This window comes from Triturus cristatus, chromosome 5_1, assembly GCF_964204655.1.
Source record: "Triturus cristatus chromosome 5_1, aTriCri1.1, whole genome shotgun sequence".
Lineage (NCBI taxonomy): Eukaryota > Metazoa > Chordata > Amphibia > Caudata > Salamandridae > Triturus > Triturus cristatus.
Window position 1 is genome coordinate 316901277 of NC_140587.1, and position 22803 is coordinate 316924079.

The 22803-nt window shown below is 46.2% G+C and overlaps 1 protein-coding gene across 2 annotated transcripts in view; it reads left to right on the plus strand.

The window, feature by feature from the left end:
• Positions 1–543: 543 nt before the first annotated feature.
• The window catches only part of TAF2 (TATA-box binding protein associated factor 2), a 948796-nt gene continuing 926536 nt past the window's right edge, over positions 544–22803 (plus strand). For both annotated transcript variants that reach the window (XM_085605048.1, XM_085605049.1), the window contains exon 1: positions 544–764. In XM_085605048.1, the coding sequence (XP_085461174.1) occupies positions 688–764 (77 nt within the window). In that variant the 5' untranslated portion in view covers positions 544–687. The remainder of the gene's footprint in view (positions 765–22803) is intronic.

Below are 22803 nucleotides of genomic sequence, written 5' to 3' on the forward strand. Positions count from 1 at the left end.
TGCATTACAGACCGACACGTTCGTTTTTTAGGCACTTGAAGATTAAGTGATTTTCCCAGAGTCCCTGGCTGTTCGAGCCTCCCGCCAGACTCGAAACTGGTTCTCCAGCTCCAAGGTCGGCTGCTCTAGGCGTTACGCCACACCCTCTCCCCATTGCAGTAAAGCGGAAGAATTACCAGAATGTGGTGCTATAACCCGTGATGCTTGGCGTAGCTGAAAATGTTGTATCGTGTCCACAGCTGACACTGCTTGGCTGTCTACTTTAGCTTTGACAGTGTTTATACACTACAGCTGCACATGCGAACTTGACAGCCAATAGCCACGTCCCAATTCTATGGAGCGCACATGGATTGGCTGTGTTGACCCCAGTGCTCCAATCATAGACCGCCATACACTTAGTCCATCCAGCTCTTCCTTAACTACCAGCGTCTGTTCAGCCATCTGAATGGCTGCACAAGCTCTTATTTGACCCGGAAGTACAGAAACTATGGACAAATGTCATCCGTTGAAACATCAATAACGGACTACACACATTAAGTTGAATGCACTGGTGCTCTGTGGAATTAGGAGACAGGCTGTTTCATTTTATGTGCGTTGTTTCTGTAACCCTGCTTCCCACTGTCGACGCTTAATTCATGAAGAACAATCTAACTCGGAAAGGAAGGCTGAAATCCTTGCAGCTTTCCAATGCAGACCGTCCAGCTTTGCAAGACAAACAGGAAGAAAGGAGAGAAGGGCTTCGAAAGCCCCCGCCCCTATAAATTATAAGTATACTTCTTTGTGTTCACATCGTCTCGCACACCTTAACTCTTAAGACAGAAGAACGTATCTCTCCTAAAGCAGTATAGTCGCCAGAGAAGTACTAATATATGGAATGGAGTAGTTTACTACAAACTAGCTTTCAAGTGACAATTATTTCAACTGGTATGATGTTAACGTAAGCAAATTATGTCCAAGTCTAAGTCATGTCATTGAAAAGTTTAAGTTACACTGTAATTTAAGTGGCAGATGATCTGAGTAGCAGTTGTGATTCATTGAGTGTCACGACTAATTCAAATGCACAATTAACGGGATCAAGGACCGCAGGTTCCTTTTATTAAGTATAGAAGGATATAATATTTAGTTGTATATTTATTTAGTGGGTATTATAATTGCTATACCAGACTAAAGGGTGTCGGAGATCTTTACACGAGGAACACGTTTTGGTAGAGTCGATTAGTGTGTTTTTTTGTTAGTGAAAGTGTCTAGCAATATATCAGTGAGTTTGTGTGCGTTTGGGGTTATGTAGATAGTCGCGTTAAAGAATGCTGTTTTTTTGCAATTTTGCATGGGTGAATGGGTGACCTGTATGTGAACGACGAAGGAGAGCAAAAGCATGGTAAGTGAAGAATTCCATACTGCCACCAATATCACTGGCCATCTGGGCACTCACTCAGATATAATTTGAAGCACCCTTGCACTCATTCACCTATTCATCCATAAAATGTGCTATTCTTCTTACCATATACTGTATTCACTCACTCATTTAGTATATGCATTCACTCATCCCTAAACCCGCTCCCACATCCTTCCATGGACCAATGTTTATAATCTCCGAAAATCAAGCCTCACAACGATACACATACAATTGTAAATCAGTGTAGAAGCACTAACGTCAAACAGCTATACTTGTTGACTTGATCTGTATATGATTGTGTCAGTCGTTAAGTGTTTGTGTATCTGCATTTATTTTTGGCTATGTGTGTTTGCGTGGCAGCGGTCATGTGTTTGAGTATGTATGGTTGTATGCATGCGGGTGTGTGTCTGTATATGGCCTTGTAAACTCTTGTCTATTTCTACGCCTGGCTGTGTATGCCTGTGCACTCGGTTTCATTTCTGTGTGACACCACGGTCTATGCATGTCCTGGTTGTGAGATGCAATAAGGAGTGCACTTGAACTGCCCTTGTTAACTCCAAGTGATCATATCAAATAATTACCCATCGGAAATACTTTAAGACGTGAACAGCATCAAAGAGTTTCCTCTTTCACTGTATTATTAATAGCACTGGTTGTGGCTTTAAAGATTGACTGTTCAACTTGCTTTTGCACGCCGTTTCCAAATCCTCTTGCTGCCGTCTTAGAACAAGAGGAAGGATTTTACTGACGATTAACCTTGATTTATTGAAAAGTGTTTCCCTAGTTCGTTTGCGATCATGCATTTCATTCAGTTTCTTTACTGTTGGTTGATTTGCTCAGACAGCGTGAAATATTAATTCTCCTGGAGCCGATGTTTACTTGACACAGAAAATAGTGCACGCTGTCACTTTTTTTTACCAGTGTGAACCAGATGACCGTGGATGAAATGTGCATGAAGTGTGCCTTTAGCACACCAGAGCAGTATGATGTAACTTGAAGTGACAGGAAGGCATAACGCATCTCTAGTTATTATTCTCATTCATTAACATGCACAATAAATCATCACAGAGTCGGTTTTACCCTGTGCTTCACTGGGATGACAAAAAGATGACTCCTTCCTCGTGTCATTTCTTGACTGTATGTTATGGTTCTTGCTCCCAAACACCCTTTACTTAATCACTTTACTGATCACTACGTCCTGAGGAGACCTTACAAATATTTTGGAGTCAAAACGCGGGCAAACTCTACCATTTGGTTGACATTGACCAATAGCAGAAAGGAAAAGTTGATTCGCTTTAACTACCCTTCTCTTTTTGTACCAATGTATACAATCACTGGGTATTGTACAGTGTCTTATCTATTATATGTTGTAAATATGATCACTGTGAGCACTGCGTCTTCTGCACAATTTTCACATGTATCACATGTTATTATACAGTACTTCGTATGTATTAGTTTAATATAATTGTGGCAGAAACGAAGTTTGTCAGCTGCTGGTATTCTGAGAATGGTTTTTTTCTTCTATGGAATTAGGTTGAAATACAATTTTGTTGTCAATCAGATTGTGGATTCCTCCTACGAATAGACAAGGTTTTCTCATTCAAGAGTCCCACACGACTGTTTGGATAATCCTATTGACCCCTGTTGCCTGGGCATATAGGGGTATTTTTGTTGAGCATATATTGAATTTGTTTTACTTCCTTTGGTGAGTTGGTTTGCTCTTGCTTTTTCTCTCCATCTGGCTTTCTGCCTTGTTTAGCCTTGGAGGTTTTGGGACGACTGCTTTCATGTTCTTGCTCAAATTTCCCTGCCGTTTATTGTGCCTGATCTTGTTTAATGGTACTTTTCTTAGAACCAGGACCTTACTGACTGTTAAAAAGCCCTGCTGGGCCTTTCTTAGTTTTTACTCCTTTAAACTTTTATATAGTCCCCTTTGCAGCCAGTTCTGGCCTAGGTTTTCACGAGTATTGCAGAGATTCTTAGGGAATCCTTGAAAAGTCTAACATTTGCTCGAACTGTAAACCTGTGGTAGCAAATTGACACCTTTTTTCTTCCTGAGTTATGATTCTTGATAACAATGAATGTACCAACATTCTACTCTTCACTGTAAACAGGCCTATCACAGGCACCACTCCCAACATTCTGCTTTCCAGCTAGTGGGTACCAATAATTTAGAGATATTCACCAAACTATTTCCTCTGTGCAGGGTGTTGTGCCAATTCTCCTATTTTGTGGATCGTCTTAGTCCTTTGTCTCACAGACTGTTCACAATGTGTGATCGTTGGTACTGCCTATCTGCTAAAACCAGATTGCAGTTTGCCTGTCTGCAGAGCATGCAGTGTTATTTCGTAGTGCCAAACCGTGCTTTCCGAATAATTGTATTCCTCTACAAAAGGTGTCTGTCAAATAAGGACCGCTTTTCCTTTTCAATGTACCCTGAACTTTGTTTTTACATTTGGAAGGGTCTCATTGCTCTAATTAATACAATGTACCATTACAGGTCCAATTCAAGTTGTAGATGGGTGCACATTTTCTGCAGGCATGCAAGGACTCCTGTCCCTCACATTGAACTGTATAGCGCTTTTTTAAACAAATGGGGATGAAATAAGAAATGTGTATCTTGGGACATGTATTTACTTTTGTGTACAGTTGGATATTTTTGCCCAGTTTTTTCCTGAGCAGGTTTTAATTGGAACTTAAAAATGTACTATGTATATTGTTTGTTGAGAAAGGATGGGGAGTGAAAACTTACTGGAAGGGGTGTACGTTTATTTTGGTAATGCTTTCAAGGAGGATGTTCTTCTGTATGTCTCCTTTCTCAGATCCCTCTGAAGGAAGGGTACGCTCGCCCTCTTTTTTAGAGACTTATGTTCCATTATTGTGATTCCCTTATTTGTAGATCCCACCTCGGCAGCTCATGCGCTGTCTTCGAGACATGTGGTACTCAGTCAATGGGCTTTGAACACGCCCATCGCTTACCATTGGTTCTTTCGTCTGCCTTTACAAATTCCTATGTTTTTGTTTGTTAATAGCATACATTTGTCCTGCCTTTGGGCTGTTTTGTTCAGCCCGGGTGACTGCCACTGCTACATGGATTAACCATGCGCTATATGTTTTGCTTCAGTGCCCTACTTTGTCTTTTCTGCTTTTTCCATGCAGTTCACTTAATCTCCATGCATTCCCACACCTCCCACAGCTTGTTATTTGCAGTGTGTCACGTCCCACACTTCGCTACTTGTACCGTGATGCCCATAATAGATCCATGGAGCCTCAGGCAGTTGAATGCCACCGCCCGCCGTTCCCTGGCATGCACCTGAGCTTTGCCACCACTTCATTTGTACTCTGTTCACACAACCACCACCATGTGCAGTGTAAGGTGGCGCAAGCCGAAAGGGCCTCCCTCGCGCCCGTACAATGGTAGTGCCTGCCTCTCTGATATAATGCTAGCGCCCGTATCCCTGGTAGTTATGTGCATGGTGCAGCTAGTTTTACTTTGAAACTGGGTACGGCACCCGCTTTATGGATGCCGCGCTTCATGTTTCAGCCCCTTTGCATTTGTTGCACACTTTATCTTGATGAGTGCGGAGACCGCTTCATGGACGCCGTGCTTTGTTTCATCACGCGTATTTGTTTTTTAGTTTGAAGCTGAGCGCGGCGCCTGCTTCGCGGACGCCACGCGCAATTTTTAGTCCCCTTTTATTTATTGCACGCTTTGTATTGATGAGTGCAGTGGCCGCTTCTCGGATTCCGCACTCCATGGTTTATCTTGTTTTACATTGAAGCTCCAAATGGCTGTGTATTTGCTATCTAATAATATTGGTGAAGGCAGACATCTGTTTCCTTAATCCTTCGTCTTTTGCCTATGTTTTTATCTGGTAGCCACGCACTTCCTGTTATACAGAGCAGCTGAGTCAAACGGCAGAAGCTAACAGACAGTAGAACATTTGGTCAATTTCACTTGGTTTGGAAAAGTGTGGCACCTGACTGCCATGTAGACATCTGTTGCTTTCCTTTTTTCCTCTTTCATTAGTGTGGGTGCGTTTGTTTAGATTCTACTTGAGCTACTGGTTTAAAGGTCCATTGCGTAATAAGCGCATGATTCATACAAGTATGTCCACCCATTTGTTAGATTTCTGCCCATCACAAAAGCGAGGATGCATTTCTCTTGGGCGATTCACTTACCAAACTAGTAGCATGATGGAGGGCCAGCCCAAGGGTTCACTTCGCAAGCCCATTCGCCCTAGGACGTACCAGCTAACTTTCTCAAATCAACTACGGCACAACCAATCATAAGTCAGAGCCTCATGCCCCCACAGTTAACATCCAAATCACACAGTGTGCCCCATCCCAAATTCCCAGCAAAAACAAATTATCTGTGCGTTTTCCTTTTTTTTGATGTTTTATTTAAACTTAAATACCAGTTCACATGAGACTACAACTGAATTTCCAATGCACCACCATTACCTCACCAACAGTGTTGTGCAAAAGTGAAACACTTTAAACAATTAACAGTTTGTGAATTTTTGGCCCAGAATTGTTATGCTTACTCGTCACATCACATGTACATTAAAGTATGAGCCCTGCTGTATAGCTCTGTTGTCCATTACATGGCAGCAGCAAACCTGTGGTGTAATCCAGTGTTCTCCATGTGACTACAATGTGTGATCCTGGGCAAATTACATTGTTTATCAGCGCCACTGCCTAGCTGCAAACAACACTAAGGTTTTAGAACTAGCCTACCCACAGAAATGCTAATTTGTTCATGTGTGTTTTTATATATTATTTGCTTTTTACAACAAGCTAACTGAACCATTAAGCTATTTAATTGGTTACTATTAGTATGTGGGAAGGTAATGACAATAATAAGGGCCATTTCACACATCACAAATGGATGCTGTTGGCATCAGGTGAAACAGCAAATGAGCTATTGTAATGAAAAGGTTCATACTAAGAGGTAGTGAGTATTCGATTGATTGATGTCAAAAATATAGATTGCCCTGCACCAACTCTGTCCTGCATGTTATGTTCATTTACTTTGGTTATTGGTGCACAAAGTTTTAGTAAAGTATTGCACAACTGCTCACCAAGCAAAAATCTATAACTAAAAAATCTTGATATTAACAGACAAAACATTATACATTTACCAATGCACAAGACACCAAAGCACATAACTCAACTTGACAACACAATTACACAACACACTACATACATCCAATCCACACCACAAAATTCCACATCGTGCCACAATTTTCAACAGCACACCACATAACTAAACTCCACTAAATACCATTCCACAACACAAACAAAATCCATGTATATACACTCCGTAACACACAATCCCATTCCACATAATTCCAGTATACTTAAAACCACATAATTACTGTCCACATATTTTAACTGCACACCATGCCACATAATTCCTCTACATAAATCCATTCCACGCCACACAATTCCACAACTAACAATTCCACTACCAACAATTCCAATCCAACCCACATAATTCCACTGCACACCACATACATACACTCCATAACACATGGGTAAAACACATTGTCATTTACAATGCCAATAGCTTTAACTCAAACAAATGTGAGACCAATTGCATTTCCAGTGCTTGTTATTTAATGTCGTATTGCTTTTAATAAACAGCATAACTCTAACAGAAGGATTGTGGGGGAAATGAATTCACATTATTTTGGATTAACTTTTCATTTTGACACTGTGTAAAGGAATTTATTCAAGAACAGACCTTTATGAGACACAGGCTTGAATACTTGATCCATTACCCCAGATTTTGCAACTGCCTGTTTTCTCTCCACAAGGATGTACGTACAGAGTTTACTCCTTGAACAATTTGTCTATGTAACATATTGTATTATTATTTGGGGTAGGTGACAACGCACCTTAAGGAATAACCGCAAACCTTGTCGGAGAAAACCCTCAAAGTCACTAAATTAACAATGAGCTCTAAGCTCTACGCCCTGGTAACTATAGCACCGAGACAGGCTTAACTTGTGGCAATGTGTAAAGTATTTATGCAGTACCAAAACGGTAATAAAGTCAAAGCGCAAAACATTAAAAATACCAAACCGACTTAGAAAAATAGACTACATAAAAAAAAAATGGCAAAAATCCAATAAGGGCAACTGAAGAGATGAATTTTTAACGTTCTAAGCACCACTGATAATCAATAAGGGCAACTGAAGAGATGAATTTTTAACGTTCTAAGCACCACTGATAATCAATCAATTAATCAATCATTTGTAAAGCGCACTACATACCCGTGAGGGTCTCAAGACGCGCGGGGGGGTGCTACTGATCGAACAGCCAGGTCTTGAGCATCCTCCTGAAGGTCAGCAGGTCTTGGGTCTGTCAAAGGCTCAGTGGGAGGGTGTTCCATGTCTTAACGGTAAGGTGGGAGAAGGATCTCCCGCCAGTGGGGGTTCTTCTGATGTGTGGGACGGTGGCGAGTAAGAGGTCGGTGGAGCGTAGTTGACGATTGGGGATGTAGAAGGAGAGCCGTCTGTTGAGGTAGGCTGGGCCGGTCTTGTGGAGTGCCTTGTGTGCGTGAATGAGGAGCTTGAAGGATATCCTCTTGCTGATGGGGAGCCAGCGCAGGTCCTTCAGGTGGGGGGTGATGTGGCCGTGGCGTGGTACGTCGAGGATCAGTCGTGCCGAGGCGTTTCGGATGCGTTGTAGTCGTTTGATGAGCTTGGTCGGAGCTCCCGCGTAGAGGGCGTTTCCGTAGTCGAGTCTGCTGCTGACGAGGGCCTGGGTGACTGTCTTTCTTGTATCTGTCGGGATCCATCTGTAGATCTTGCTTAGCATGCGGAGGGTGTTAAAGCAGGAGGAGGAGACGGCATTGACCTGCTTGGTCATGGAGTGCATTGAGTCGAGGATTATTTCCAGGTTGCGTGCGTGGGTGTTGGGGCTGCTTCCAGTGCCGTCAGCCACCAGGAGTTGTCCCAGGCTGAAGGGTTGGAGCCGAGGATGAGGATCTCCATCTTGTCTGAGTTCAGCTTCAGGCGGCTGGTCTTCATCCAGTCGGCGACGGCCTACATTCTTTCGTGTAGGTTGGCTTTGGCGGTGATGGGGTCCTTGGTGAGGGAGAGGATCAGGTGAGTGTCGTCGGCGTAGGAGATTATGTTGAGGTCGGGCGACGTGTGCGAGCGGGGCCATGTAAATGTTCAACAGTGTCGGGCTGAGGGAGGATCCCTGGGGTACGCTGCAGATGATCTCGGAGGCTTCGGACCGGAATGGGGGGAGGTGGACGCTCTGGGTTCTGCCGGAAAGGAAGGAGGTGGTTCATTTCAGCGCCTTGTCTCGGATCCCTGCGGCGTGGAGGCGTGCACGTAGTGTGCGGTGGCAGACGGTGTCGAAGGAGGCGGAGAGGTCTAGGAGGATTAGTGCTGCGGTCTCGCCGTTGTCCAGCAGGGTCCTGATGTCGTCGGTGGCAGCGATGAGAGGGCGGTGTCGGTGCTGTGGTTGCTGCGGAACCCTGACTGGGAAGGGTACAGGATTCTGTTTTCTTCGAGGTATCGGGTTAGCTGTCTGTTGACGATTTTCTCTATGACCTTGGCCGGGAAGGGGAGCAGAGAGATGGGCCGGAAGTTCTTGAGGTCCCTTGAGTCAGCCTTGGGTTTTTTCAATAGGGCATTGATCTTGGCGTGTTTCCAGCTCTCTGGGAAGGTCGCGGTCTCGAGGGAGAGATTGATGACGTTGCGCAGGTGGGGTGCGATAGAGCTGCTTGCTTTGTTGAAGACGTGGTGCGGGAAGGGATCTGACGGAGAGCCGTAGTGGATTGTGCTCATGGTCTTGATGGTGTCATCGATGCTCTCGTTGGCCCAGGCTAGCAGGGGGTCGTGGTCGATGGTGTGCGGAGGGTCTGTTGTGTTGCTGTCTGTTGGGTCTGTCTGGGTGTTGAAGCTGTCGTGGATGTCTGCTATCTTGCGGTGGAAGAAGGTGGCAAGGGAGTCGCACAGGGCTTGTGACGGCGGGATGTCGTTGGTGTTGGAGCTGGGGTTGGAGAGTTCCTTCACGATGTTGAAGAGCTGCTTGCTATTGTGTGTGTTGTTGTCGAGGCGGTCTTTGAACGAGGTTCTCTTGGCGGCCCTGATAAGGTGGTGATGGTTGCGGATGGCGTCCTTGTGTGCTGCGCGGTTGTCCGGAGTTTGTTTGCTGTGCCATAGGTCCAAAATGGGACCTAGGTCCAAATTGAGGCTCACCGCAATGGAATGTGGGTCGTATACTCCAACCTAGTTTGTACTAGTGAAAGATTTTACGTTCTGACATAGTCCTTTAAGTCCAATACACCACAGGAATAGACCTCTAAAGAATCCCACCCCCCCCCCCCCCCCCCCCCCCCCCCCCACCAAGCTCCGCAGGGGAGTTACTTTGAGACTCATTCGGTGTTAGGCAAAGGCCAGCAGCGACCAGTCTAGGTCCACCCGTTACTGGTTAGCTGGGTTCTTTCTACGAAAAGGCCTCTTGCAGCTCCTTTTGGTCCCGAAGCTTACACAGGTCAGTTAACTGGCACTTGGAGTTCATTTCTTTGTCTTGGATACAAGAGGGAGCAGGTCCAGTCCTCCAGGGCTCCTCTTGTTTCACGAACAGCAGATCCAGTTCTCTTCTGATCTTCCGCAGGTTCAGAAAGTGTTGTTATGTTAATTGATTTTAGTATAGCGCCTAATCACCGGCAGATCTCTAAGCGCTTTTGAGAGAGTTGCTAAAGGTCGTAAGCAGCTGCATGGCAGCACAGGGAATGTAAGTTAAACAGTATCCACACCCTCTCTGAACAGGATCGTTTTGAGCTGTTTCCTGAAGGGGAGGAATGCAGGTTCCTTGCGAAGGTAATCGGGCCATTGGTTCCATAGTTGTGGGAGTAAGACAGAGAAGGCTCTGCCCCCTTTAGATGCGGTATTGCACCCTGGAGGGGCCAGACGGCAGGCCTCAGATGACCTCAATAGGCGGCCCGGAACATAGTTCTTCAGGCGTTCTTTAATGTAGGCTGGGGCTTTGCCGTAAATTGCTTTATGGGCAATGCAGAGACCCTTAATTTTTGCTCTTTGCTTAATAGGAAGCCAGTGCAGTTTGCACGGCAGAGGGGTGGCGTGTGTCCTTCCTGGCAGCCTAAAGATCAGCTGGCTGCGTCGTTCAGTACCACCTGCAGTTTATTAATGAGTTTCTGGGGAAGGCCGATATATAAGGCCTAGTCTAGAGACAATTGTGGCCGACACAATAATTTGTAGAGAGGCAGTTGAAAGAAGGGGGGCAAGTTTCCATAGCTGTCTCATGAGACCTATACAAGTTCCGACCACTGTGGTGACTTGGTTGGCCATGGAGAGCTCAGCGTCAATCTTTATGCCCAGGCTTTTTACGGCGGGTACTGGTGTGGGGGTGGCACCCAGCTCCTGGGGCCAGAAGCTCCAGGGGTTGTCTTTTGTGGGGATGACAAGGACTTCCGTTTTGTCAGGGTTGATTTTACGTGAATTGGCTGTCATCCAATTCACTGGGAATCTGAGGATGTTTTGCTCCAGATGCTGGGCATGGTTGGAGTTGTCAATCCGGAGGATGAGTTGGTTGTCGTCCGCATAGTTAAACTCGGCAATCCATGTGGGCTAGAGCTGTCAGTTCTTAGGTGGGTGCTTCTGGGTGGGAATAACTCCTGGGCAAACCCTAACCAATGGACTAAAAGTTCTCTGGAAAGCACTACCCACTTTGGGCATTTTTAAGATGGCTAATGTCTTCGGCCACCCTATGCTTGGGCTCTGAGGGCTGGGGGTGTCTGTGGGATTGTGCCATAGTAATCCTAGTATCCTCCCACATCTAACTCTAAAATCCAATTTAAGGCAGGTATTGTGCCCACAATAAACCCATAGACAAAAGACTGGTAGGGCATAGATGAAGTCCTTAAGCAACCAGACAGTGGATCCACAAGAATTGTGTTGGCATCTTTTTTTGTCCAGTTTTAAGTGTCCGCTAAGTGTTCTATGTGAACCCAGCAGACTTGTCAATTAGGATTTGATGCTGAAGCAGGATTTTACACTATAGTGTCAAAAAGTATGCCCACACCCACACCCTGCATTTTCGGTGGGGTTCAGAGGAGTCATTTCTCCATATTCAGGGCAGCTTATTGTTTGCTTCTGGGAAACATTTCACAACTATTCAAGACTAATAACTGGCTGGGAGAAGCTAGAGAGCCAATGCACACTAGTCTCCAGGAATGCGAGGCAATGGAGGACGTAAGTTCTAAAAGGTACTTTTCCTTAATGAGTATTAAAATCCGACTTCACCATTGAATTGGATTTTATGTAACTTAAAATAATGTTTGATTATATTTTCAGCTGGTCCCATTCCCTAGATACCGCATTAGTATTTTAATCTGTACTCTGATTTTCTATATAGAACATTTAGGCTTGTCACCCACAGTGAAAATTGCTTTTGGGTGCTTGTCACTGTAAGGACTTGTTAACATTTCCACATGGGCTACTTTTAGAAAAATCATGCACCCTGCCATGTGAGCTACACGGCCTACATAGGGGTTACTTAATAATATTTAAATGGTGGGTTTCTCTCTATCTGGAAGGTTTTTTTTACCTGCCACAGTGCATATTTTGCACTGCTACAGTGGTAGGCCTGAAGCCATTTTTGCATTGTCACTCTTTTGGAAGGCATAATAAGTGCTGCAGTTCACGTCTGGTATTTAAATTCCAGGCCCTGAACACATTTTGTATCATATAATAGAGACTTTAAGGAATGTTAAATATACCAATTAGGAGTATGGCAATTTGACTATGTCAAAAGGTGGAGGACAGGTACTTTACGACTGGTTACCAGGGATAAAGTGCACAGAGTTCTAAAGCTAGCAAAAATATGTGGACAAGAAAAGGCAAGAAATGAGGAGTGATCATGCAGAAAAGGCAGATTTTCTACAGTCATGTGAGCTCCTAAATGAGGGAGGCGACAACCACAGATGTGAGTTGCCGTAATGGGTATTCCTCCTCCTGAAATGTTCTAGCTAAATAAATAGAATACTGGATGGCGTCTTGTCACAAAGGTGATGCTCTCATGAGTTTCTGGAGCTAACTTCAACATGTGGAGATTTTTTGTCCACTGAGACCTCTGCTGGATAACTGCACATAATGGGTGGAAGTGAATGAATGGAAATTCCCAAGAGAATTCTCTCCAGCCTTGTAGGGGTGAATTGAGTACAAAAAAAAAGGTAGTTGGAGATCATTGAAATAAAACACACACACTCTGTGTAAGCCACTGCCCAAAAAATGCTTATAGGCTTAAAAAAACAGAAACTATGCTGAGACTTGCTTTTTGTAGTAGCTAAGATCAGTGTAACAATTCTACACTGCAAAACATAGTGGAACAAGAGTATGTGGCAAATTAGGCACATGGCAGAATTCATTCAAGATATAAACCTCAGATGGAACAGTAAGCAGTGAGTTTGAACAGCTGGGAGAGGTCAACGCAGCAGCTCACAAGTCCATTCAAAATCATTGGTAGGTAGCTGAGAATACAGTACCAGATAGATATCCAGTGATTTTCCCCCTCCGCTCTCATCCCAACTTCATCCGACAAACGGGCTGATGCCATTTACACATCCAGGTCAACACGCATTCAGGTAACCGCAGTAGGGTCTGGGGATAGTGGGAACACATCAGTGGCCAGTGAGGAAACCTAGGAGGGCACCTCCTCAACCACAATCTGTCCAAGGGCATCTATTGTGGAACAAACCACTAATATAGCATTCCAGGCAGGTAACATTGGAACCCTACACACTCATCTAGATTCTTTTTTTCTGAATCGCCTCCCTCTCGCAATCCGCCCACTTTACCGGCTCCTTCCCTAATTCTATACAGATCGGGACCACTGAGAGATTTACAGCTCATTGTCAGTTGTCTGCGGATAAGGATGAGTCTTAGATCTGTGAACCTGTCAGTCGACGTTTGGGCCACACAGCGACTGCAGGCCTAGCAAGCACAGTTGCGGGGTACTGTCAAAACACCTATCTGCGGATTGGCAAAAACTTGTGATACAGTAACCCTGTATGGAGTCAAAGTCTGTCGATACCATATGATAAAATCCTGCATCATCCACGTGACATCTAGGAGACGCAGATGAAGCACTAGGAGACATGGCATGTAGACATCTGGGGGTGAGGTACACCCTATGCATGGAGTAAAACTGTAGGAGTTTGAACCTGGCTTTTCTCGACACTTTGAGGGTGGGCCCCAACAAGTCACCCAAACTAGGGGTCTAAATCTGCCTGTGAGGAAACAGGCCCGACTCCAACCCCCCCCTTACCTTGTGCTTGTCCCTGAGTCCACACAGCCATCTCCCGTATCCACCGGAAAACCTATAGTGGAAAGAGAAAAAGGATTACTACAAACAACACTAACAAAGGACTACCATGTCTTTGGGCAGTAGGAGCAGTTACAATCAGTAAGGACGACACAGCAGGACGGACAGGAAACGAGACGGAGCAACCGAGTGAGAAGCCATCCAGTGCAGTCGATGTGTTGGGAGACGCCGCCGGCCTGGACGAGACCCCTGACTTCTGGAATGAGGAGTTGTGGATGCCGCTGGAGGATACTTGAGTGCCACCTCAGGAATCCTTACTCAGGATTTCGTAATCCGCGTTAAGCATCGAGAGGGGGCGATAAGTCAGGCAAGACCGCATTATTCTTCTTGGGGAGCAACACAATTGTGACCTTGCGTAGAGAGGATGAAAGAATCCCCCTGCTGCCAGGCATTGTTAAAAACTTCCACCAATTTAGTGACAAAGTCAACAGCAGAAATAGCATAGAATTCTATAGACAACCCATCAGATCTCGGGACATTCCCCCTAGCCATCTCCTTAATTGTGCCTTGCACCTTCTGCTCAGTAATGTTAGCACCAAGTTCATTCACCACAGTGGGTCCAAGCACCAATGGGTAGACGGCCGCGATATGACTCAAAACATCAGTCTAGCAAACCGTGGTGATCACAGAGTACAAGTCCTGTTAGTAATTGAGAACTGCAGCATTAATTTCCTCCTGATCGAATACTTCTTGGCCTGCCGAGTTATGAACCTGAAGAATAGTATGCCCCCTTGTCTCTTCCTGCGGGAGCCAGGATAACATGCTCCCCGATTTGTCTCTGTCCGCGTGGGCTTTAGCAGTATAGGCTCTATAATCATATTGATGCAAACGCTCCACCGCTGTAAGCAGTTTCTCGAATTCAGCGAGCAACCTTTCCCTGCCCTCTGATGTCTCCTCCAGATCCTGAGGAGGCCCATCGAAGACTGTCTCCTGCTGTCTAATGTCCAAGTGTAATTGGGCGCGCACCACTATCTTATTAGAAACGCAATAACCTCGCACCACCACCTTCATAACCTCCCATTCAACCCCCACTGCCGAATTTGCATTGTCGAGCCAGAAATTAGTGATCTGCTCACCCAGTGAGTCCTGGAAAACCGTGTCATTGAGTAGGGCCGGGTCTATCTGCCAAGTGGGGATACAAGATCTGCGTGGTGACCATCATAAAGTGCAGAGAAGGGTGGAATGATCTGAATAAGTTCTCGCCAACTACTCCGCATCTACCACTCTCTCATACTTCGCATAGCACACTGTCCAGTAGTACCTCCAAATCATGCAGGCCAGAACTGAAGGAGTAGTCCTGGGCATTAGGGTTCTGCACCCTCCAGCAGTCAATAAAAAGCTTCCGCCAGCACATGTTTCCAGCTAAACCTCCAAAACGTCAGTCGCCAGTTACGCAACGCAGTCTCACTCGCCACACACACCTTCCCAGAGGGAAGAACTAACCGGAAACAATCAAGAAAATACAAAAAAAAACCTACCCTAAACCCCTGCTCAGAATGTTATATGAATGCATCCTGTCCAACAAAACCTGGGTACAAACTAAGGCTTATCAAGAAGGACCAAGTAGCTCAGACTCAGAAAAGTCAGTTAGGGAAAGAAACGAGCCAGCCAAATTCTTGAACATTGTTCAAAACAGGGAAAAGTACATTTAGCATTGGCCCCCACACTGACCCCGCCACCCCCCATCCAAAATAGAAATCCATGTGAGAAGAAATTGCATCCACCACATTATAGCACCACAGTCGAGGCGTGCGCCTCCAGGTCCATGCCACCATCCAGTCAGGATTCAAATAATGCCATCTTCTGTGCCCGGGGTAATCCCCAAGCCTCTCCTCCAGCCCCTACACTGTTGAGCCCTCCGAGCTAGAGGAAGATCCCCTGTGGGTAGGGGAGTCACGTTGTGGTGAGCTCTGGCCAGATTTCAGGGATGCCACTGCTTCGACTGCCTTCGACCGTTCCAGGGCTACCTGCTGCTTAGTAGGCTGGTGTGCTCCTCTTCAGTGGGACCGCTGCTGACTTGGGCGCTGCGGCAACCATGCTCCGCTTGGTCCGGTCTCACCGTCTCCTTATCGTAAAGATCTAATCAGACGCTCGCTGTAGCATTATCCATGAAAAAATAAAGCTTATCCTCCTCCTGAATTCTCAACACAGTCAATCACATCCACAGTGATGATATTGAGGAGGACCCTATAAGCATCAAGAACAGTCCCCGGGGAGCAAGGCCCCCGATCCCACAGCCAGGTGACCACCGATTATTTAATGCCCAAAATATCTGAGGGAAGGTCGGTCGGCAGCAACCTTATCACCATAGATACAAAAACAGTGTATAGGGTGCATGCCTCAGGAAACTATGCAGGTAGAACTGTTTGACTTGTCCCCGAGGCTCCTGCCCCAATGCTGCACGTCAAAGGTCTTTGGCGTTGGAGGGGAAAGGGGGGTAGTGGTACCCTCCAAATGATCTAACCTGTCCTCCCAAGAGCCAACCCCCTGAAGAATCTTTGCAATGGTAAGACCCAACATCCACGGTCCAGAGGCCTCCACAGTCCCAATGCCAGTGTTTCGAAAAACCTGGCACACAAGCTGAGTCAGTCGGGGCAGCCACAGCACTCCCCACCTGGTGTCTTACGAGGAGTCCTTGCTGCCTGTAAGGGTGGTGCGGTGTGCCCGTAGCTCCCTTGGTCGCCTCCTGTATCACCATTCTCATTGTAAAAGTCCGGGAGTGCAGGATCCAGCACTTCCTTCTGGACTAGCAAATCCATCACGTCTGACAGACTGGTCCTGCAAATTGTTCAAAAAATTTATTCTGTAACCTTTCTTTCCTCCCCACCCACACTAGAGCAATTTCAGATGAGCATACGTCTGTCCTCCTACAGGAGGCAAACTTGTTGGTCTCCAAGGGTTTCATATACAGGATACCTGACTTGGAGAAAAACCGTGATAATATTCCTGCTACTTCCTCGTCCTGAAAAGGGTTTGGGCCCTTAGGCCTGTCTTGGACTTTCAACAGTTGAATGCCTTCCAGCAGAAGGACAAGTTCAAATTGCTCACATTGGCTCAGATTCTATCAGCTCTGAACCTGGAAAACTGGATGATGTCCTTGGACTTGTAGGATGCATATTTTCATGTATCTGTCCTCCCGTCCCACTGGAGTTACCTGCCGTTCTAGGTGGGTCCAGAGCATTTTCTGTTTGCCTTGCTTCCCTGTGGCCTCATCTGTGACCCTTGAGTGTTCACAAAAGTGATGCTGGTGATCACTGCTCATCTTCAGAGATCTGGAGTTCCTGTATTCCCGCACCTCAGCAACTGGAGCTGAAGGCAGTCTCGGAGCAGTTAGTTGAGGACTAGTTGTGGGCCACCTCTGGACAGCATTGGAACTTCTAACATTGTTGAGGTTTGACTATAAGCCATTAGGTGGTAAAAAGTGCCACCTAATGGCTTCCATTAACTGGGGTGATTCTCGACACTGTGGAGTATAAGGTGTTACCTCTACCGCAACAAGTGTGGGGCATTCAGGTTATGATCTAGTTGCTTCAGTCCTCGATCCCGGATGAAGGTAAGGGAGGATATGAGGCTTCTTGGCCTTGTGCTTCCTCCTTATTAATTTCTCCAGGTGACACACATGGGTGCCCTGTAGTGGAATCTGAAATCTTAGTGGGCCCAGGATAAATGCTGTCTTTCCAACACCATCCAGCTCTCGCAGGAGACGGCCCTTGATCTGCACTAGTGGTTGACCAGTCACAATCTGTCCTAAAAAGGTTTTGTCTGTAGTTTTGGGGTTTTCTACACTAGCCGGACCAACTGTCCTTATAAAAATTACCTATTGGGATAGGATATTTTTAAAGGTTTGATACGTTTCCGCCCAAGCCATTTGCGATGTCACAGTGGGACGTTAACTTGGTCATTTCTCATGTATGCCATTTGAGCCAGTGCATAGCTGCTCTCTGCACCATCTGACCTTGAAGACTGTCTCCCTCAATGCGATATATGAACTGGTTGCATGAGTGAACTGCAAGCACTTTCATTGTAACCACCCTACACCATATTTTTTCCAGACAAATTGGTGCCGAGAACTCAAGAGGCCTTCTTACCAAAAGTTGTGACTCCTTTCCACATTGGGCAGACAGTCGCCCTACCAGTATTATTTTCTCCCTCTCACCCCTTGAAGGAGGGACTCAATTGGTTGGACCCAAAAAAGGCCGTGAGTTTTCACATTGAATGTACCAAGGACCTTCAAGTAGATGAACAACTTTTTATAGGGTCTTCTTTAGGGTTTTTTGGAGTAAAGAAAAGGAAAGCTGTGCAGAAGAGGACTTTGTCGATGTGGCTAGCCCTCTGCATTAAGATATGCTACTCACTGGCTAAGAAGCAGCCCCAGAAAGTTTTAGAGCGCATTTCCCCAGGGCCATGGCCGTTACCAACAGCTATCCTTGACATCTGCCTGGCTGCGTCATGGACATCCGTGCATACATTCACGAAGCACTACGGCCTTGTCATCCAGGTTCGACAGGAAAGACATTTTGCCTGTTCGGTTCGTCAAGACCTAGTGGTCTGAGACCACTCCACAGAACTTCCATAGTCTAAGATGAGAAATCTGCGATATAGAAGTATTCATCAAAAGAACAAGCAATTTACCTTTGTTAATGCTCTTTCTGCTGGATGCTCTATCTAACTGCAGATTCCTTGTTGCTCTTGCATCTCCATGTTCTGTGGAGTGGCCTCTTTTTAACATGTAAAAAGGTCCCAAATTAGTATTTAGAACATTGTTACCAAGAAATGTTCATAGTCTACGACTGTTGAACTAGTTAATGGGTGCTTGAAGTGGAAATATGTACCGAGATCATTGACAAAGTTGGATTTGAGGTCTGGTCCATCTAGTTAATCTATTTGAGGAACTCAATGGAATATATACAGCTGCCATGTAGATTGCTTGTTTTTTTATTGCGATCAGGGCCCTAACATTCCATTGCCCCATTTTACATAACCATGTAACAACTAGTATTTCAGCTGTAACTGCAAAGGTGGACATACTGATCTCTTCAGAGTAAAGGATAATGTTCTTTCTTAGGATGAAATTGTTTACCTATCCAAGGTTGGCATGCTTCATTATTGGACTCCACCTCCCGTTGGTCAAGTGAATGTACCAATGTGGGCTACTACCCACCCCAGTTCTTTTTAGGTCTCGGCTAGCGATGGCTGCGCATGCGCAGTCTCGCTCGCGAGAGATAATGACTTGGGAGAAGAGGGGCTTGAACCCGCCCCTCTTCTACCCTGTTCTCCATTGGCTGGCCTAGTAAATGCTGGCCAGCCATTGGAGAAGAGGTCCCGTCACTCCAATCATGCCCCGTCCTTTTCGGATCGGGGGGCGTGTTTTTTGCGAAAAGTCTCAGGGAGGAGACAACAGCAAAACACGCCCCCGAATCCGAAAAGGACGCTCCCTTTCTCCGAGGCATTTCTGCTGTGCCTCGGAGAAAGGCGGTGGTGTCTTTCGGTGCCCTCCATTAAATTCGATCATTTATGTAGCAAAGAAAATAAAAGTAATTGTCGCTTGCAGATTTTAACTCTCAATGTCGTCCCTCGTCACCAGCCGACTGGACTACGGCAACGCCCTCTACGCCGGTACCACCGCCAAGCTCCAGAAGAGACTCCAGCGAATCCAGAACGCCTCAGCCAGACTCATCCTCGACATCCCACGAACCAGCCACATCTCCGGACATCTGAGAGACCTTCACTGGCTCCCCGTCAACAAAAGAATCACCTTCCGCCTCCTCACCCACGCACACAAAGCCCTACACGACCAAGGCCCAAGCTACCTCAACAGCCGAGTCAACTTCTACGCTCCCAAACGCCACCTCCGATCAGCCAACCACGCCCTCGCCGCCGTCCCCCGCATCCGAAGAGCGACTACAGGAGGAAGGTCCTTCTCCTACCTGGCCGCCAAGACCTGGAACTCCCTCCCGACCGACCTGCGCCTGACCCAAGACCACCTCTCCTTCAGGAAGAAGCTGAAGACCTGGCTGTTCGAGCAGTAGCGGCACCCCCCCCCACCCCCCCCCCCCAGCGCCTTGAGACCCTACGGGTATGTAGCGCGCTTTATAAGTGTCATTGATTGATTGATTGATTGATTGATTGAATGTCTTCAGTCTCTCACATCAACATTTGTGCACGCTCTCTCGACTCGCGGGTCACCGTCACACAATTCAAGCTGTTTTACCGAGCGCCAGGCACGTTTTACGAAAACCACCCCCTCCCTCACGAACATTTATTTTATAGAACTCTGGTTTCTCTGCCACAATGAACCGTGCTTGGACTATGGTCTCCGCTCTGGCAAACGGTACTTCGACCTCGGCGTCTTGCCTCATTTCCGATTCTAGTTTTGCGTCGAAATGAATTTTGATGGCAAAATGTGGCATGGAACATTCACCACTCCAACTCGACAGATTAAGAAATATATCCCAAATTATATATAACAGTCGGTAGACGCATGCCTCTACAGTGTTCTCTTATATTTTGAAACCAGAATTGGTCAAGTTCGTATCCTTTCAAAGTTCCCTTTTCAAACAATCATTATCAACGCCAAGTCTGGCCCTGGCACGGTAGTGCGATTTTTGTTTAGTATTAATAAAATTTGACACTTCAGACAGCAGTTTCAGCAGAGAGGACAAAGATGGAATGGGCATGGAATCCAAATAGTAATCATGCATATTAGTCTGGGCCACTGGCATTTTGCGATGCTGCGGTGGTGTCTTCCGGTGCCCTGGGCTTGTTTTACACTATCCCGCTTTGTGCTCCTGCGGAGATCCCACATAGGCAAATAACCAAAGATTACGGCCGTGTCAAGCCGTCCTATGTTGACAATCACAGCCATGGCTCGTCTGCCATTTTGCGACGAACCGCGTACTTCCACCACAGCCTCCGAGTGCAATGGCCAATCCGTCCGGGTTATTACATGACTCGGGACCAGCACGTCCCCGCACTGTCCCCTAGTGCACTTCAGTGCGGATCCGACAAGCTCCGCAGTCCGGGTCCGGAATCGGCAGGCCCAGCCGATAGCTTTACATTCGGCCGTTCGAGGCTGTAGAGTCAGCGTTGAATGCCTGCACCTCGAGGTGACTCGGGTAATTTGATCTCCAGGCCCCGCAGCAACTTCGGTCCTCTGGGGTTGCTGCTGGTACTTCGCTTGTTGTTTCAGGCCGCAAGCACTCGCAAGTTCGTATCCTTTCAAAGTTCCCTTTTCAAACAATCATTATCAACGCCAAGTCTGGCCCTGGCACGGTAGTGCGATTTTTGTTTAGTATTAATAAAATGTGACACTTCAGACAGCAGTTTCAGCAGAGAGGACAAAGAAGGAATGGGCATGGAATCCAAATACAGAAACTGAAACTTCTCTATCAAGGGGAAACATCACTGCCAAAGTTCAGAGCTTGTGAAAAAGCGACCAGCGTTAATGTTCGGGGGGGGGGGGGATAAGCGAAAATTTCGGGGGGGGGGGGCGCTGAATCTTTAAACAGTAGGCAGAGTGGCGCTGATTTCGGGGGTGGGGGGGGGCTGAATCTAGGCAGAGTGGAGCTGCGGGGGTTCTTAGAAGGGGTGAAGCAACAGCGAGGCCTCATTAACATGCAAATGGTCTTTTTAAAGACCTGTGAACTGCTCAGGCGCGGCTTTGTGTCTGCCCGGGAAGCGGTCTCATCCCAGGCTGCCACACACGACGGGGGGGGCTGAAGCCCTTTGAGTTCAATGGGTGTTGCGCGCCTGATCACAGGTAAATGCGGGAGAGAACGGGGTTGTTGAGCAGGGCCGGGCTGGCTTGCCCGGGCATCGGGCGTTTCCTGTAGCAAAAGTGCTTCACAGTTAACCTCCCCCATGACCCTCCAGCTGGTCCGACATAATTGCCAGGCCTACTTTGGGGTTCCAGTTCGGCCCTGTTGTTGAGTATCCTACCCAGGGCTTTAAGTGGGATACAAACAAATGGGTGGGGGTGGGGGGCGGTGTTGCGCGGGGTCTATACGACTTGTATTTTGCTGTCTCTTTTGTCATTGCATCCAGGCATAATGATACAACAAGTAACATGATACCTACAACAAGTTAGGACTATTGGCTTTGTCAATCGTTGTTAGTTGCATAAGATAAATTAGCAGTAACTGTGGCTTGTATATAATATTGAAAAAGCATCCACTTGAAGCCCTAGTGACACCACGACAATGTTACTGCTCATGAGTTTCAAAAAGAGACAACAATATAATCATGCAGTGGCTGAACTCGACAGATTAAGAAATATATCCCAAATTATATACAACAGTCGGTAGACGCATGCCTCTACAGTGTTCACTTATATTTTGAAACCAGAATTGGTCAAGTTCGTATCCTTTCAAAGTTCCCTTTTCAAACAATCAGTATCAACGCCAAGTCTGGCCCTGGCACGGTAGTGCGATTTTTGTTTAGTATTAATAAAATTTGACACTTCAGACAGCAGTTTCAGCAGAGAGGACAAAGATGGAATGGGCATGGAATCCACATACTAATCATGCATATTAGTCTGGGCCACTGGCATTTTGCGATGCTGCAGCGTTTTCCTCATAATTATGGATTTGCCAAACTTCCCAAATAATGCTCGCATAATAAATCTCGCTTTTGAGAGTGATTAAGCTATTGACATTGTAAATAACAATGTCGTTTCTTTAAATGTTTTAAAAACAAACAAAAATAATGTCACGAGCAATGCCAATAGCTCTAACTTTAACAATGCCGAGACCGTTGCATTGAAAATGCTTGTTTCATAAGTTTTTCTTTTTTTGTGATTGAGATTTCCTAATCTGAATATTTCACAAAAAATACCTAATCATGATACTACCGGTCTATGACTCCAAATGCATCTCTTCCCGCACTCCATTTCTCACAGTGCTATGCAGCACTGGCAAATGCAGATGATATGCACAAGGTCCTCGTTTCCTCTGTTGCATAGACGGCAGGACTGCACACCTAGTCTCCTTTTCCATGGCGGGAGGTGTGGGAGGATTGGCAAGATACCAAAGCAAAGC